Here is a 14,134-nt window from a genome sequence, read left to right on the forward strand (position 1 = left end):
ATTTAATCTCCTATCTTGCTTCTTATTTTGCCTTTGCAGAACGCAGATTAATTTCACGGTGGCAATCGATTTCACGGCATCAAACGGTGAGCCTGCGTTTTCTCTTCACTTCTTTTTATTTTCTTTTTTTCCTTTACTTTCTGTTTTTTCCCTTTGTTTCTCTTTTTGTTTCCCTTTTCCTATATTTATTTCACCTATATTCTAGTTTTTTTATTTTTTCTTGCTTTAATTTTCTTTTTCCTCTTTTTTTTCCCTTTCTCACCTTTTTTTACTTATTTCATTTTTTCTTTACTCTTTTTGTTTTTCCCCTCTTTTTTCTTTTTTTCCGTTTGATCTCCTTTTTTTCTTCCTTTTATTCATTTTTTTCTGTCTTTTATATATTTTTTTCCTTTCTTCATTTGTCCATTTTCTTGATTTTACTCCTTCATTATCGACTTATGTATTTTCGAGTGTTTCCCATTTTTTCTCTTTATTCAATATTTCTTCTTCCTTTTTTTGTTCTTGTACTCTTTCTTTTTCACTTCTTTTTTCTTCATCCCTTTTCCTTTTTTTTGTTCACATTTTTTTCATTTGCTTCTCTTTTTTCCTCTTCTTTCTTTTTTACTGCTACGTGTAACCACAAACCAAAAAGCTTGTAAAAAGGCTGGGCAAGTAAATGAGAATTTTGCTGTTTGGTCATTTGCACTATCTGTAATTTGTATTCTACCTTGTGCTTTGTAACACACGTTTTAGGTTGCACTAAACAATACAGTGGCATCTAGTGGTCACATATAACACAGTGTTCCATTAAGATGAGCCAAATTAGAAGTTTTTATTGAAAGGAAGAGTAAGGGTTGCGCCCACGATCCGGTGATTGCTGGACGCGGGAAGCAAGTCGCTCTGGTACTCAGATTGTGCTCCAAATGTTGAAGTGGATCTTCGGTGGCGAGCGATGGCTGTGTCAGGGACAGAAAAAGCGGGTCGGTAGCCAGGACAGGAGAGTAAAAACGTGGTCGGGGTCGAAAGCGGGTCGTAAGCCAGAAAAGGAGAGAAGACGTAGTCAGGGACAAAAAGAGGTCGATAGCCGGGACGGGAGAGGAGACATGGTCAGGATCAAGAACGGGTCGAAGCCGGGGACAGACGGGAGCAAAAAAACGGGACAGGTAGAAGTCAGGGTCGAAAAAGGCTTCCCCAGTGGTCACTGAGGTTCGCAGACGGACTGACAAGAGTGGACAGACAGGACTTTGTTCAAATACAGATCGGGAGCCAATCAGAACCCGCGGCAGTTGGCGCCAAAAGAGCGGGCACATCTGAGTCACAGCAGTAATCATGACATTTTTAACTCCGTTCTGACACATGCATTGACAATAATCTCTATATAGATGTCCCAAGTCCCGCAGCAATCGCTTAAAAAGGTGCAAAAAAGCTAAAAAAGTAAAAGTACTTTCCCCAAACTTTAAAGCACTGATAATGTTTCTCTAGTGAGACTTTATGAGGCGCCCGGAGGAAAACATGCGTAACAGCAGCAGACTTATTAAACGTAATTAACTTCCGACAGCCGCGTGCTGTTATGCCCCCTCCTCAACTTACCCCTACCCGGTTCCTCAGTGATCCCTTCGCTGCTTGGTGTGATTGCGCGTAGAAATGGCGGCATTAGCGGCGTAATTGTTTTATTCCTGGCAGTTTGTCTGCGGGCCACGGCAAGTTTTTATTACAGAACAACTCGAAGGCGCTGGAGCGTGAGGTGTGGTGGGGGGCGGTTCTGGTAATTATTTATGTGATACTTTGGGAGCTGTCATTTTGCAAAATATTGAAAAATGCATCATTTTTCATTGATATTCCTGCAGGGCATAATAATATCTTATTTCCGGAACATTTTTCTCCATTAAAAATAAATGGGGGAAAATGCAATTTAATGAGGTTGGAACTCGGCGTTGTGAAGATTAACAGGCTCACTTATTGTTTGCGTGCCGGAGACTTCCTCATCACGGACACTAGTTTATGCGTCCATTGGGTGCGTTACTGAAAAGTAATTAGTTACAGTAATTAGCGAGAGGTGGGGAGTAACGGAGTACATTTACTCCGTACATTTACTTCAGTAAGTTTTGGGACATTTTGTACTTTTAGGAGTATTTTTTAATTCCAATACTTTTCCTTGAGTAAATTTGTGAAGAAAAAAACGCTACCTTCACTCCGCTACATTAGGCAACATTAAAGTTGTTACTTCTTTACTTCATAAATCCCCTCCACGCAAATACGTGTCTGTCTGTCTCCGCTAAGGCGCAATTATTTGGACGGAGATCTCCGGCAGGCCTCACCATGTTTAACCAATCTAACGTTGCAGCCTCGTCACGTGACCTGATTCAACTTCAGCGGAGGAAATTTTGTTTACGGATGAAAGAGATCGAAAATGTCGCTTAGCAATAGCAACTATGAAAACACAGAAAAGGAAGAAAACCCCTGGCCTCACCTTAAAAGCAGGTTCCCCTTAAAAGGGGTTCCGAACTACAGCTACAATCTGCAATGTCTCCTTTGTTCAAGTTCGTTGGCAAGCGAGCTTGTTGTTAGGATAAGTATTGCTTGATGCCACATGTGCTTCATTTATTTACTTGATTTTTACTATTTTTATTATCATGTTTATCAAAGCATTTGAATTTACGTTGATTTTCTTAAATCTACTTTTAAGTTAAATATATTTTTTACTGATTGGATGGACTTTGATCATTTGATGATCTGATTGGTTGTTTAAAAATAAATGAATAAATACGACGTTGCTACAGTTACTCAGTACATGAGTGATTTTTTTCACCAAATACTTTGTTACTACTTCTGAAGTATGTATTTGGATGACTACTTTTACTTCTACTTAAGTAATATTATTCTGAAGTACCAGTAATTATACTTGAGTAAAATGTTTGGATACTCTATCCACCTCTGGCCGGTCTTTCGCTAACTTTTTAAAAATTTTTAATTATCCTCCTGTCATTGTTCTATCTTTCTTTTTCTGTGCGCGGTGGGGGAATCCTCCCTTTATTGTCGATTAATGATACTGGCGAAGCGAGTATGTTGTATGTGAAACATGAAAGATGCAATACAGGATCTGTTTTCAATGAGTTGCAGTATCATAGTGCAGTATTGCACTATGAAGTAACGAAGGGAGAGTTACAACATTTCATTAGTAACGGTTTACAATACTTGTTACCGAAAAATATTTGCCCTCCAGGAACACATTCCTTTGTAACGCATTAGTCCCAACACTGCATGCAATGAAATGAAATGAAAATGAAATGATCTGCATTTATATAGCGCTTTTCAAGTCAATGACTTCCCAAAGCGCTTTACATTGTGCTTCACATTTCCCAATAGCGGCCGTGATCTGTGCAGCCATGTAAGGCGCTAACCTGCTTATTGGGGGTATTGGGGTTTCAGTGTCTTACCCAAGGACACTTCGGCATGTAACACGGACAAGCCGGGATTCGAACTGGGATCCCTTAATCCTAAAACGATCGCTCTACCTCCTGAGCTACTGCCGCCCCAATGCAATGCATGCAAGCGACTTCCTCATCACCGACATGAGTTTATGTCCGTTTTATGTATCCATGCAGGCAACCCTTCGCAACCGACCTCCTTGCATTACATGAGCCCTTACCAGCTGAATGACTACGCTATGGCGCTCCGAGCGGTGGGCGAAATCATTCAGGACTACGACAGCGACAAGATGTTCCCGGCACTCGGCTTTGGAGCCAAACTGCCTCCTGACGGACGCGTCTCGCACGAGTTTGCCCTGGTGAGGAGTCACGAGGCTTTTAATAACGATACCAGAGTATCGTACGAAAAAACACAAAAATCTTTAGATAGATAGTTAGATAGACAGACGGACGGACGGACAGACAGATAGACAGATAGATACTATATTCATCCCCGTAGGGAAATTCACACCTCCAGCAGTATCCTTGTGTTGAAAAATAAAATAATGAAATACAAAAATACCCAATGTAACGTTTTGCAATAGAGTATTTAAGTTGTGCTACGGAAAATACACACTGTAATAAAAATAGGGTAATATGCAAATGTGGGGATGAGGTTGGGTTTAATGTGGGCATTTACTTCCCCGGGTGGACTTAAAGAGCCTCATGGCATGAGAAAGAAATAATCTCATTTCATTAATCGTTTAATTACTTTACATGAGAAACAAAAATCATGTTATTCACTACACTTAAAAAACATATATCTTTCCATGGGGTAAGTTGAGCTTTTGTTACATTATTTTTCATTTTTATCTCAAAGTTGGGGTGCGTATTTTGAGGTGTCCTTAAAGTTTAAAATTAAATACATTTTCTATTAAGTACTGTATGTGTTAACAATTCCCAACTGAGTTCAAAGACACTTACTTTTACCCTCTGTGTTTCGGCCACAGATAGCATTACACTGAAGGAAAGGAGGCAGAGGAATGGGGGCAAGGGGGATTTTACGTGCACCCCCTCAGTTTTTTTTTTACTTAGAAATGAAATGGTGAAAGTAAGAATACTCCTGTTTCAAATACAGGCCAACATTCGTGTTTGCTTCCAGCTCAGTCCCTCAAATCAAGTTATTTGGTCAGGTTCGGTCTGGGTCAGGTTAATAACCCCTTAACATTTTTTGTCAGATTCGCCTTAAACCCCAATCCAAGATGTACCCAAAGTCACTTGAATAATGTTCATTAACCATTTAGATAATATGGACAGATTTGGTCTCTTTTTATTGTAGTTATTTAAATATTTTGTTTAAGTAGAATAAGAAAAAAAAGAAAAAAAAAAAGGTTTGCAAAATGATGTACAATATCTTTAACACTCATTTTGTGTTTTTCCCCTTGTTTGTCATTAAAATGATTTGAAAATTCTCAAGAACCAGATCTGGATCAGGACCCAAACACAAGCCTTTTATTTGATGGGAAATGGGGAGTCATGCACGTTAGGCAGCGGTCTGGCGTGGAAAGACAGGAAGCCAGAGACCGACGAGACCGATTCCAATTGCCCGAGGTAATATCGGACAGATGGGGTCGATACCGGCCAGGACAGGACAGACAGGATAATAGATCATTAATCGGCATTCCGAAAACAAACATCTAACGGGGCAGAAGTTTGTTGACGGACTGACCAAGGAAGCGTGACAGGTCTGGCTTTAAATAGCAGGGAAGCCAATCTGTCAACAACCCGCAGCTGGCGCCACACGGGCGGGGCCAATTGGGCGCCATGGCAACCGTGACAGAAAATAATAATCATTAAATTATAACAAAATTAATATATAATATAATATGTAATAATCAGGGTTGGGTAGGGTTACTTTAACTGGATTACTTTCAATTACTTTTGGATTACTCCAATACCAAATATAAAAGACAAAATAAACTAAATATGAATAAAATTACTAAATTTTGTGCACGCTTGGCAAGCTGTTTGGATTTATTTTCATTTTGTTTCTGTTGCATTTTATGTTAGTTTTGCCGGAGATCAAAGAGATCAAAGCGAGGAGAGAAAGCTTACCACGTGTTGTGAGTCATAATAGTATTCATATTTAGTTTCTTTTGTCTTTTATTAGCATATTTAGTATTCGAGTAATCCAAAAGTAATTGAAAGTAATCAAGTTAAAGTAACCCTACCCAACCCTGGTAATAGTACATAACAATATATCTCTTTAATGTTACAATTATTATGGTAAATGGTCTCCATTTATATAGCGCTTTTCAAGTCAATGAAGACTTCCCAAAGCACTTTACAATGTGCCTCAAACTTACCCATTCACACACACTCACACACCAATAGCGCCAACCTGCTTATTGGGGGCATTAGTGATTCAGTGTATTGCCCAAGGACACTTCGACATATAACACGGAGGAGCCGAGAATCGAACCTGCGATCTCTTGATCCCAATATGAGCGCTCTACCTCCTGAGCTAATGCCGCCCTATTACTATTATTATAAATATCAAAGTGACATAATAATGCATTTTTTGCCCACATAGTTGTCACACCCAGAACAAACAGGGTACCTGGATTAAGGAATCGGGGGAATCCGGGACGAGGGGTTAACAGCGATCTGGTGCTCGCTGCGCAGGTGGAACAGGAAGCCCTTGCGGCCGGTGACAGGTGGGGAGGCGGACAACCGGGGCCGGGGAGCAGAGGGTGATCATGGATCAGAGCAAGTTTGTTAGCCGGGAGAGGAGAATGAAGCGTGGTCGGGGATCGGAAGCAAGTCAGGGAACCGGAGACAATTGGGAAGCCAGGGGCAGGGGATCGATTGCAGGAATCAGGGGAAGGAATCAGGCAGGACGATGAGGTGGGCAGGCAGGTTGCAGGATGCAGGAACAGGTGGGAATCAAAACTGGAGCCATAATCCAAAGTGCTTGCCTTGCATGTTCTGAGGTTCCCTGACGGACTGACAAAGGGTGACCGGAAAGGAAGCGCTTAAATAGGGAGAGGGATAATTAGGAAACGAGTGGCCGTGGGGCCGAAGAAGTGAGCGCAGGAGAGGGCAATCAGCGGACAACTGACAGGATCTTGACAATAATGGCCTGTCAGGTACTTGACAACTTCTTTCTTGGCCCCAATAACTATAGACATGCGTAAGACCTTTTATGTCATTTGAACTCGTTTTATTGGCTGTTTTTTTACTCACGTTCATTCCAAAATATCTTTATTCTTGAGGGGTCTCATTACGATGGACATATTTATAAGATGTCATTTTGTGAGGTCAAAATCCCCTTGAGGGATTCGTTTTTCCAAAACTACACAATCTCAAGTGTCCATTGGAAACCTAATGTTTTTACTTCTTTTGTATGGTTTCTTTCTGTTTCAGTCTAATGGTCAAATCCAACTCATTTATCTCATTTTTTCTGCATCCTTGACTCCGTTTTCCCATCCGCTTATTCCCAGTCCATGAAAAATAGATGTTTGTCGTTAGCGCTAACAGGCGCACTTGCGCTAAGGGCCGAAACGTGGTCATCTCGCTGCACGTTTGACATCATTACACGGAGAAAGCCTCCAAGTAGGCAGCTCTTAAATAATGCAGCGTAGCTTCTCAAAGAGTTCGCTGTTTTGTTTGTTTCGTCATCACTTTTGTGTGTGTTGCAGAACGGCAACCCGCAAAATCCGTACTGTAGCGGCATCGAGGGCGTGATGGAAGCTTATTACCAGAGTCTCAAGTCGGTGCGTCTCTACGGACCCACCCACTTCTCTCCGGTCATCAACCACGTGGCCAGGTACTCATTTGTGTTTTATGGCCAATCATCAAGTCTCGGGTGATGGAGAAAGCGCAAATGCTTGCGATTCAGGTTTGCCCGTTCATCTGTTTTTTTTTTTATGAGGACTTCGATTTTGGGTGCAAACTCGGCAGAAAATGCAGGATAACCGGCTTAGAATTGTGATTTGCATATTATTAGATTTAGACCAGGGGGTTTCAATCTCGATTTATTGTATTTTTGGTTGCAGTTTTTCTAATAGTTTGGGCGGGGGTGTCAGGACCAGAACGGAAACAGGACCCACTCGCGTAACGTTACTCACAGTTTTATTGGGAAGAAGGGAAAGGATTGCACACAGGATCCGGAGAGTGCTGTTCGCGGGGAGCAGGTTGCTCAGACACGGAAGTGGTATTTCCGTGGCGAGCGATGCCGGTGTCGGGAACGGGAAAAACGGGTCAGTAGCCGGGATAGAAGAGCAAAAACGTGATCGGAAACAAGTCGAAAGCCAAGAGAGGAGAGTAGACGTGGTCAAGACCAAAAACGGGTCGTTACTCGGGACGGGAGAACAGACATACTCGAGATCATAACAGGTCGTTGTTGAGATCAAACAGATCGTAGCGGGAGATAAACAGGAGCAAAAACACGTGATAGGCAGAAAAGGGCTTGCCGTGTAAAAACAGATTTGCAGATGGACCGACAAAAGGGGACTGACAGGACGGATTTTAAATACTGACAGGGAGCCAATCTGTCAACAAGCTGCAGCTGGTGCCACACGGGCGGGGCCAATTGGGCACCATGGTAACTGTGACACACAGGCAAGGCCAATTGGGTGCCATGGCAACTGTGACAAGGGGTGCGACTTATGGGTGTGACTTAAATGTGAATTGATTAACACATTATTCAGTCATTTCACATGTTATTTCACACTAAACCAAGAGGGGGCGCTCTAGACCTGTGTGGATGATTTCTACATTGCCGGTGTTCTTTTGAAAATCCCGCACCAGCATACATCACTCGTACAGACGTCACCAAAATGACTTTGTATCTTATATTTTGGGGCAAAATGTAATAGAACTGTAAAACACAATTAATTTCCGAGTTGAAAATATTTACTTTGGCAAAACAACATGCCTTTTGTTACCAATCGATGGACACTAAAGGAATTGCTTCGATTTCGATGAACCAGAGATTCGAAACAGTAATCTTCAGAATATCCCATGTATTGAAATCTCACAGTGGTTAGCGCATGTGCGGCACAGTTCATATCTTTGGAACCTCCTGCGTGGGTTCAAATCCAGCTGCAGACTTCCTGTGCGGAGTTTGTATGTTCTCCCCGTGCTTGCGTGGGTTTCCTCCGGGCACTCCGGTTTCCTCCCACATTCCAAAAAAACCCATGCCTTTCAGGCCGGTCCAAAATTGTCCCTAGGTGTGAATGAGCGAGTGAGTTGTCTGTCCCCGTGTGCCCTGCGATTGGCTGGCAACCAGTTCAGGGTGTCCCCTGCCCACTGCCCGATGTTTGCTGGGATGGGCTCCAGCACCCCAGCGACCCTACTGAGGATAAGTGGTGTAGCTAATGAGATGAGATGAAATCTCTTATGTGCTCTACCATTGAGCTTATCCCGCGAAATTGAACCGTTAAATGGTCAACGGATAAATTGGGAGACGGATATTCAGAAGATAAGGCGTCATTTCTACAAAGTCAATATTTTCTACATACACAAAAGTGATTTTTATACAAAGTACAATTGCTCTGTGTTTTACTTTTCTAAGACATTTACCAAAAACATTTGCTCAAATGACTCATGCTATGCTAGTGCTTTTTTAAATGGCCTTTCAAGATTACTTGCATGTTTTTGGTGTTTTGTTTTATCAAATAAATTGTGAATAATACTCCAGTGCAACCTATTTCTGTTTATTCCTTCTCAATTAAGCATTTTTAGCTGGTGCGATTTATAATCTGGAGCGACTAATAGTCCGAAAAATGCAGTACCTAGGGGCCGCCGGACTTAAGGTCTAGTTGAGGTTGGGTTGAGTCGTGTTTTCCACAAAAAGTTAGAATAAAAATATATATATATTTTTTTTTAATTCCCTACACAAAATAAGATCTAAAAGTTAAACAAAAGATTAAAGGAGTTTTACAGAATTTTGAACTTTGTTACTCCCTGCCACCATTTCCTGGTTCAAAGTAATAATTGTAGCCTTAGTAATTTTGCCGAGTGATGTCAGATTGAAGCAACTGACGTCATTGTCTGTCATTTTACTGGTTTAGGTACCCAAAAAAACAATAACTTGACAAAAATGCTTGACAAAAATATATAAAATAGTTCTTTATGGATTGAAACAAATTATTCTCTACTGCAATCAGTAAACAAATTGCCCAAGTTCTATTTGATCTCCAGATGTTCTCTTGAAAAGAGCCGTATATGGCCCGCTAGCCATAGGTTCCCGACCCCTACTCTAGTCATTTCTTATTAAATTTGATGACGCTGAGTTTTTTTTCCATTCCAGGTACGCATCGGCAGTAACGGACGGCTCTCAGTACTTCATCCTGCTCATCATTTCGGACGGCGTCATCACGGACATGGCTCAAACCAAAGAGTCCATTGTCAACGTGAGTTTTTGCTTTCATATCATTTTTTGTTGGGGGTTTTTTTTCAAACGTTTGTATGGAAGAAAATGTATTTTCTAAAGGCCCTGCCCCAAAGGTTATCCCGCCAGAATGTTCCCATCCCTCCACATTAACTACCGACACCGGAATGAGAAAAGCGCAGATTGATTTTGGTCATTCCCCTTCACAATGGTGCTTGTTTCTTTTCTCATGGGCTCAAGCCAGTAATTAGCAGCACTATTTCACTGGCAGCCTGCAGCCCCAAAGATAGCAAAGAGTGGCAAATCCTTTCCTCCCCTCTGATGCCTTCTCTCTCCTCTCACCCTCGCAGGCCGCCTCCCTGCCCATGTCAATTATAATTGTCGGGGTCGGACCAGCCGAATTTGACGGTAAGCGCCGCACCGATCCTCTCGTGCGTTTGCAGTTAATCCCCCCTTCCGAGCTCGCTATCTCCACTCCCACACGGCAGAAAAGCCTTCCTCTTTCCCTGCCCTCTTCTCCATAATTGTTGCTCTTCCTTTGCACGGCGCCAATGAGGGGAAAATTCCACGTTGTCACGAGCGCTTATTTCCCACTTAACGTTGCGGGATAACGCTCACCCAGTTTATTTATTCATAGAATCGAATACTGGGTTGGGTAGGTGGGTTCCACTCCAAATACGCTTTAAAGATATTTTACATACAGAGATACCTCGGTTTTTACGTTTAATTGGGACTATAACCACCCTGAGAACTTGAAAATCCGCCACCTGATAAAAGCCAAAGGGTTAAACTTACTATGAGATGCCGTCAATACCGACTGAAAGCTAATGACTGTCACAAAATAACAATTATAGATCTACAAGTAATAACACGCACCACATAATTGCACTTGAATGAGTGGTTTTATTGTCATTATACAAAAGTAAAACAAAATTGGAGGGCTTCTCCTCTCAGTTTAAGAGAGCAATTAAGAGAGCGGCCAGCTAGCTGCACACCAGCATCGGGTGTCCTAAAACGGGGACAGATATCCGTGATGATTAAAGTAAGACCGTCACAAATGTAGTGGTGTCCCACGAGTTGTGGCTCCATGTCATCCATTTCATTGCTAGTGGACCTGCAAGATACAGGGTCCCAGCGGTGGCTTAAGGGAGTCTTTAGCCTAGCCGTGAGCAGTTGGCCAGACCAGCAGCAATGCTCTTAATTTCACCCGGACGCTGCCCGAGTTGCTTCTGGAAATAGATAATAATCCACGCAGCACCCACTGCTAATCACCATTTTGTTGGATCTTTTGATTATGCTCAGTGTCCAATTTAATTGATTAATTTATTTTCAATGTATCGAGCCGATAAAATCTAGCGGTACCTGCCCGCTGTTTGACTGGCACTATACACCCGCCTATCACCGCTGCGTACACATGCAGTCACACCAACCAAACACAGAGCACCCTCTCTAATGCTCCCTATTGAACACAATGCATCATACAATGATATATGAATGACAACAAAGACAAAATCAATTCATTTAAAACCCACAAAGAAGTGAACCAGCAATAACCAAAGCTCGCAGCAAAGGGTTCTCTGTATTTCCTTTTAATCAGGTTCTAATTTGTAATAAGCAATGATAAAATGCCAACTTGCTTACTTGAGCAAAGGGGTAATGCAGCAAGACAAACTGAACAAACCTTGGAAATGCGCATTACTAATGCTGCACTCCAGAAAATTAGGAAGTCTGATTTATCCCATTCGGATGGTACAATATACGACCTCAAAGCGTTCCAAGCTAATGCAAACTGGGAAGATGACGGACAGTGGAAAGTTTCTTTCATTAAAAGACACTTGGACCTTTTCGCACTATTTATTGAACAATTAGCACAATTAGTTAGACAATATGAATATATAAAAGGAGTCGTCATAGAAAGAGAAGAACATAAGATAGAGTTGTTTGCAGGTGACATATTTATATATTTAACTCAACCCGACAAAACTTTTCTTATAATGATGGAACTCCTAGAAATTTACAGTAAATACAAAACAATGTCAGAAAAACAAAGGATGTACCAATTATTATGTTCCATCACAGGGAATAAAGGTCAGATACAGTAATAATTGAAAGAGCAAATCAATAGAATATTTAGAGGTAAAACTCTTGAAAAGATTGGACAAGACATCGGATGTTAACTATACGAAATTGAATGAAGAAATTAAGAGTCAAGTCATTTTTATTTGTATAGCCCTTAATCACACAGCGTCTCAAAGGGCTGCGGGAAGATGGATCTTGAAAAATGGACAAATGTAGTATTTAAGAATAGAGGTAGTTAAGATGAGTGTGTCAGGACCCGAACAGACGGTGGACCCAGACGCGTAACGTTTTCACACAAGCTTTATCTTAGGGAAACGGGGCAGTCATGCGTGGGAACACAAACGCCAGCGATTCGGCGATCACTGGGCAGAAGTCAGGCGCGGGAAAACAGGGAGCCAGGGGCAGGCGAGATCGAAAGCGGACAGGACAGACGGGATCGATACCAGATACAGGATACACGAGTAGATACCGGACTGGATGGGACAGACAGGATCGAGAGCTGATACAGGATGCACAAGCAAGATACGGGACAGGAAGGGACAGACAGGATCGATACTGGATACTGGATACAACAGCAGGATACCGGACAGGACGGGACGGACGGGATAGATACCGGATACTGGTTACACGAGCAAGATACCAGACAGTCCTCATGCTACCATTGTCACTTCCTTTTTTCCTGTGGATAAAATGCTAGAATGCTAACAATTGTTATGCTAAAATGCAAAAAGAGAGCACGGTTTCCAAAAACAAATGAAACAGATTTGCAATTGTTTTGTAAATTCTGACCCGGAAACGCTAACACTTTGTGTTCCGATGATATACATCTCCCCACTAGAAATGATCGAACTGGACGGGGACGAAGAAAGGATCTCCTCCCAAGGACGTTTTGCTGAACGTGATATAGTTCAGGTATGAACAATTCCCAAAGCATTTTCATTCTTCACAATATTCAAAAACGGGTTGCCTTGCAAAATTGATATAGCTACAGTAGACCCCAGGGATACAACATTTATTTCTGAGTTGGGGATGGCAAAGTGAAATTTCTGGATAGCAAAGGACAAAGAATGGTAATTGGCTCCAAATCCTGGTACCCCAGATAAAAACATTAAAATGGGTAAGTACTTGTATGTACTTTTAATGTAATATATGTTTAGATGATTAAAATCATAAATAAACGTAAAGGAAAAGTGACATTTTATTTACCTTTAGTTGGACATGGTTTGATGCAAAGAGAAGATAAGACGAGGAATTCAAATTAAAAATGATTTTAAAACTGTCACTTGCAGGATTGTCATACCCTTTCTTGTTTTAATCACTTACTTATTTTTAACAATAGCCCAGATCGTCAATTGGTTCTGGCCATACAGTTTAGTGAGTGATAATCGTAATCATCGTTTCCATGGTTGTTTTTGCTTCTCTTTCTAGCTTCACTGCAAGCCTTGGGACCCATAGCAAATGAATATAGGCCAAAGAATACAGTATAGTATCCCCAGCTCGTAAAGTCTTTTCAAAGGGAACTGAAATCTGAAGAATGAAGGGAAAGGCATTGTGGGAGGTAGTTCAGCTAGTAGGAGATTGGCATTTTCATGATGCCGTAACGCAAACCAATAGCAGACTAACCTCTTATATGATATTGATCAATAGTACACAGGCATCTTAGGAGCCAAAATCTGAATACACACCCTTGCGAAGTGATTGGGCACACGAAACAATTGGTCGTTGTATAGTGGAGAAAATGTTGCAAAAAGTGGGCCTGTCAGGACCAGAATGGAAACAGGACCCAATTGCGTGACGTTTACCACAAGTTTTATTGAAAGAGAGAGGAAGGACTGCACCCCCGATCCTGTGTTCACTGGGCGCGGGCAGCAAGTCGCTCTCGTACTCTATTTGTGATCCGAACACGGAAGTGCATCTTCCGTAGCGAGCGATGGCGGGGTCAGGGACGGACAACTGGTCGGTAGCTGGGACTTGGAGAGTAAAGCGTGGTCGGGGTCGGAAACGAGTCGTAAGCCAGAACTAGAGAGTAGACGTAGTTGGGGACAAAAAGAGGTCGTAAGCCGGGACGGGAGAGCAGACGTGGTCAGGATTAAAACAGGCCGTAGCCGGAGACAAACGGGAGCAAAAACAGGACAGGTGAGAGTCAGGGTCGAAAAATGCTTGCCTAGTGTACACTGAGGTTCGCATATGGACTGACAACAGGGGACTGACAGGACTGAGTTTAAATAGTGACAGGGAGCCAATCAGAACCCGCAGCGGTTGGCGCCAAATA

The 14,134-nt window shown here is 42.1% G+C and overlaps 1 protein-coding gene across 1 annotated transcript in view; it reads left to right on the forward strand.

Moving 5' to 3' along the window:
* LOC148362885 (copine-8-like) overlaps positions 1-14,134 on the forward strand; it is a 62,377-nt gene that overhangs the window by 34,416 nt on the left and 13,827 nt on the right. The window contains exons 12-17 of the mRNA XM_088340470.1: positions 40-86; positions 3,585-3,766; positions 7,088-7,215; positions 9,703-9,805; positions 10,134-10,191; positions 12,701-12,774. Of these exons, the coding sequence (XP_088196596.1) occupies positions 40-86; positions 3,585-3,766; positions 7,088-7,215; positions 9,703-9,805; positions 10,134-10,191; positions 12,701-12,774 (592 nt within the window). The remainder of the gene's footprint in view (positions 1-39; positions 87-3,584; positions 3,767-7,087; positions 7,216-9,702; positions 9,806-10,133; positions 10,192-12,700; positions 12,775-14,134) is intronic.

This window comes from Urocampus carinirostris, chromosome 7 (assembly GCF_059441175.1).
Source record: "Urocampus carinirostris isolate Australia breed hairy pipefish chromosome 7, RoL_Ucar_1.0, whole genome shotgun sequence".
Classification (NCBI taxonomy): Eukaryota; Metazoa; Chordata; class Actinopteri; order Syngnathiformes; family Syngnathidae; genus Urocampus; species Urocampus carinirostris.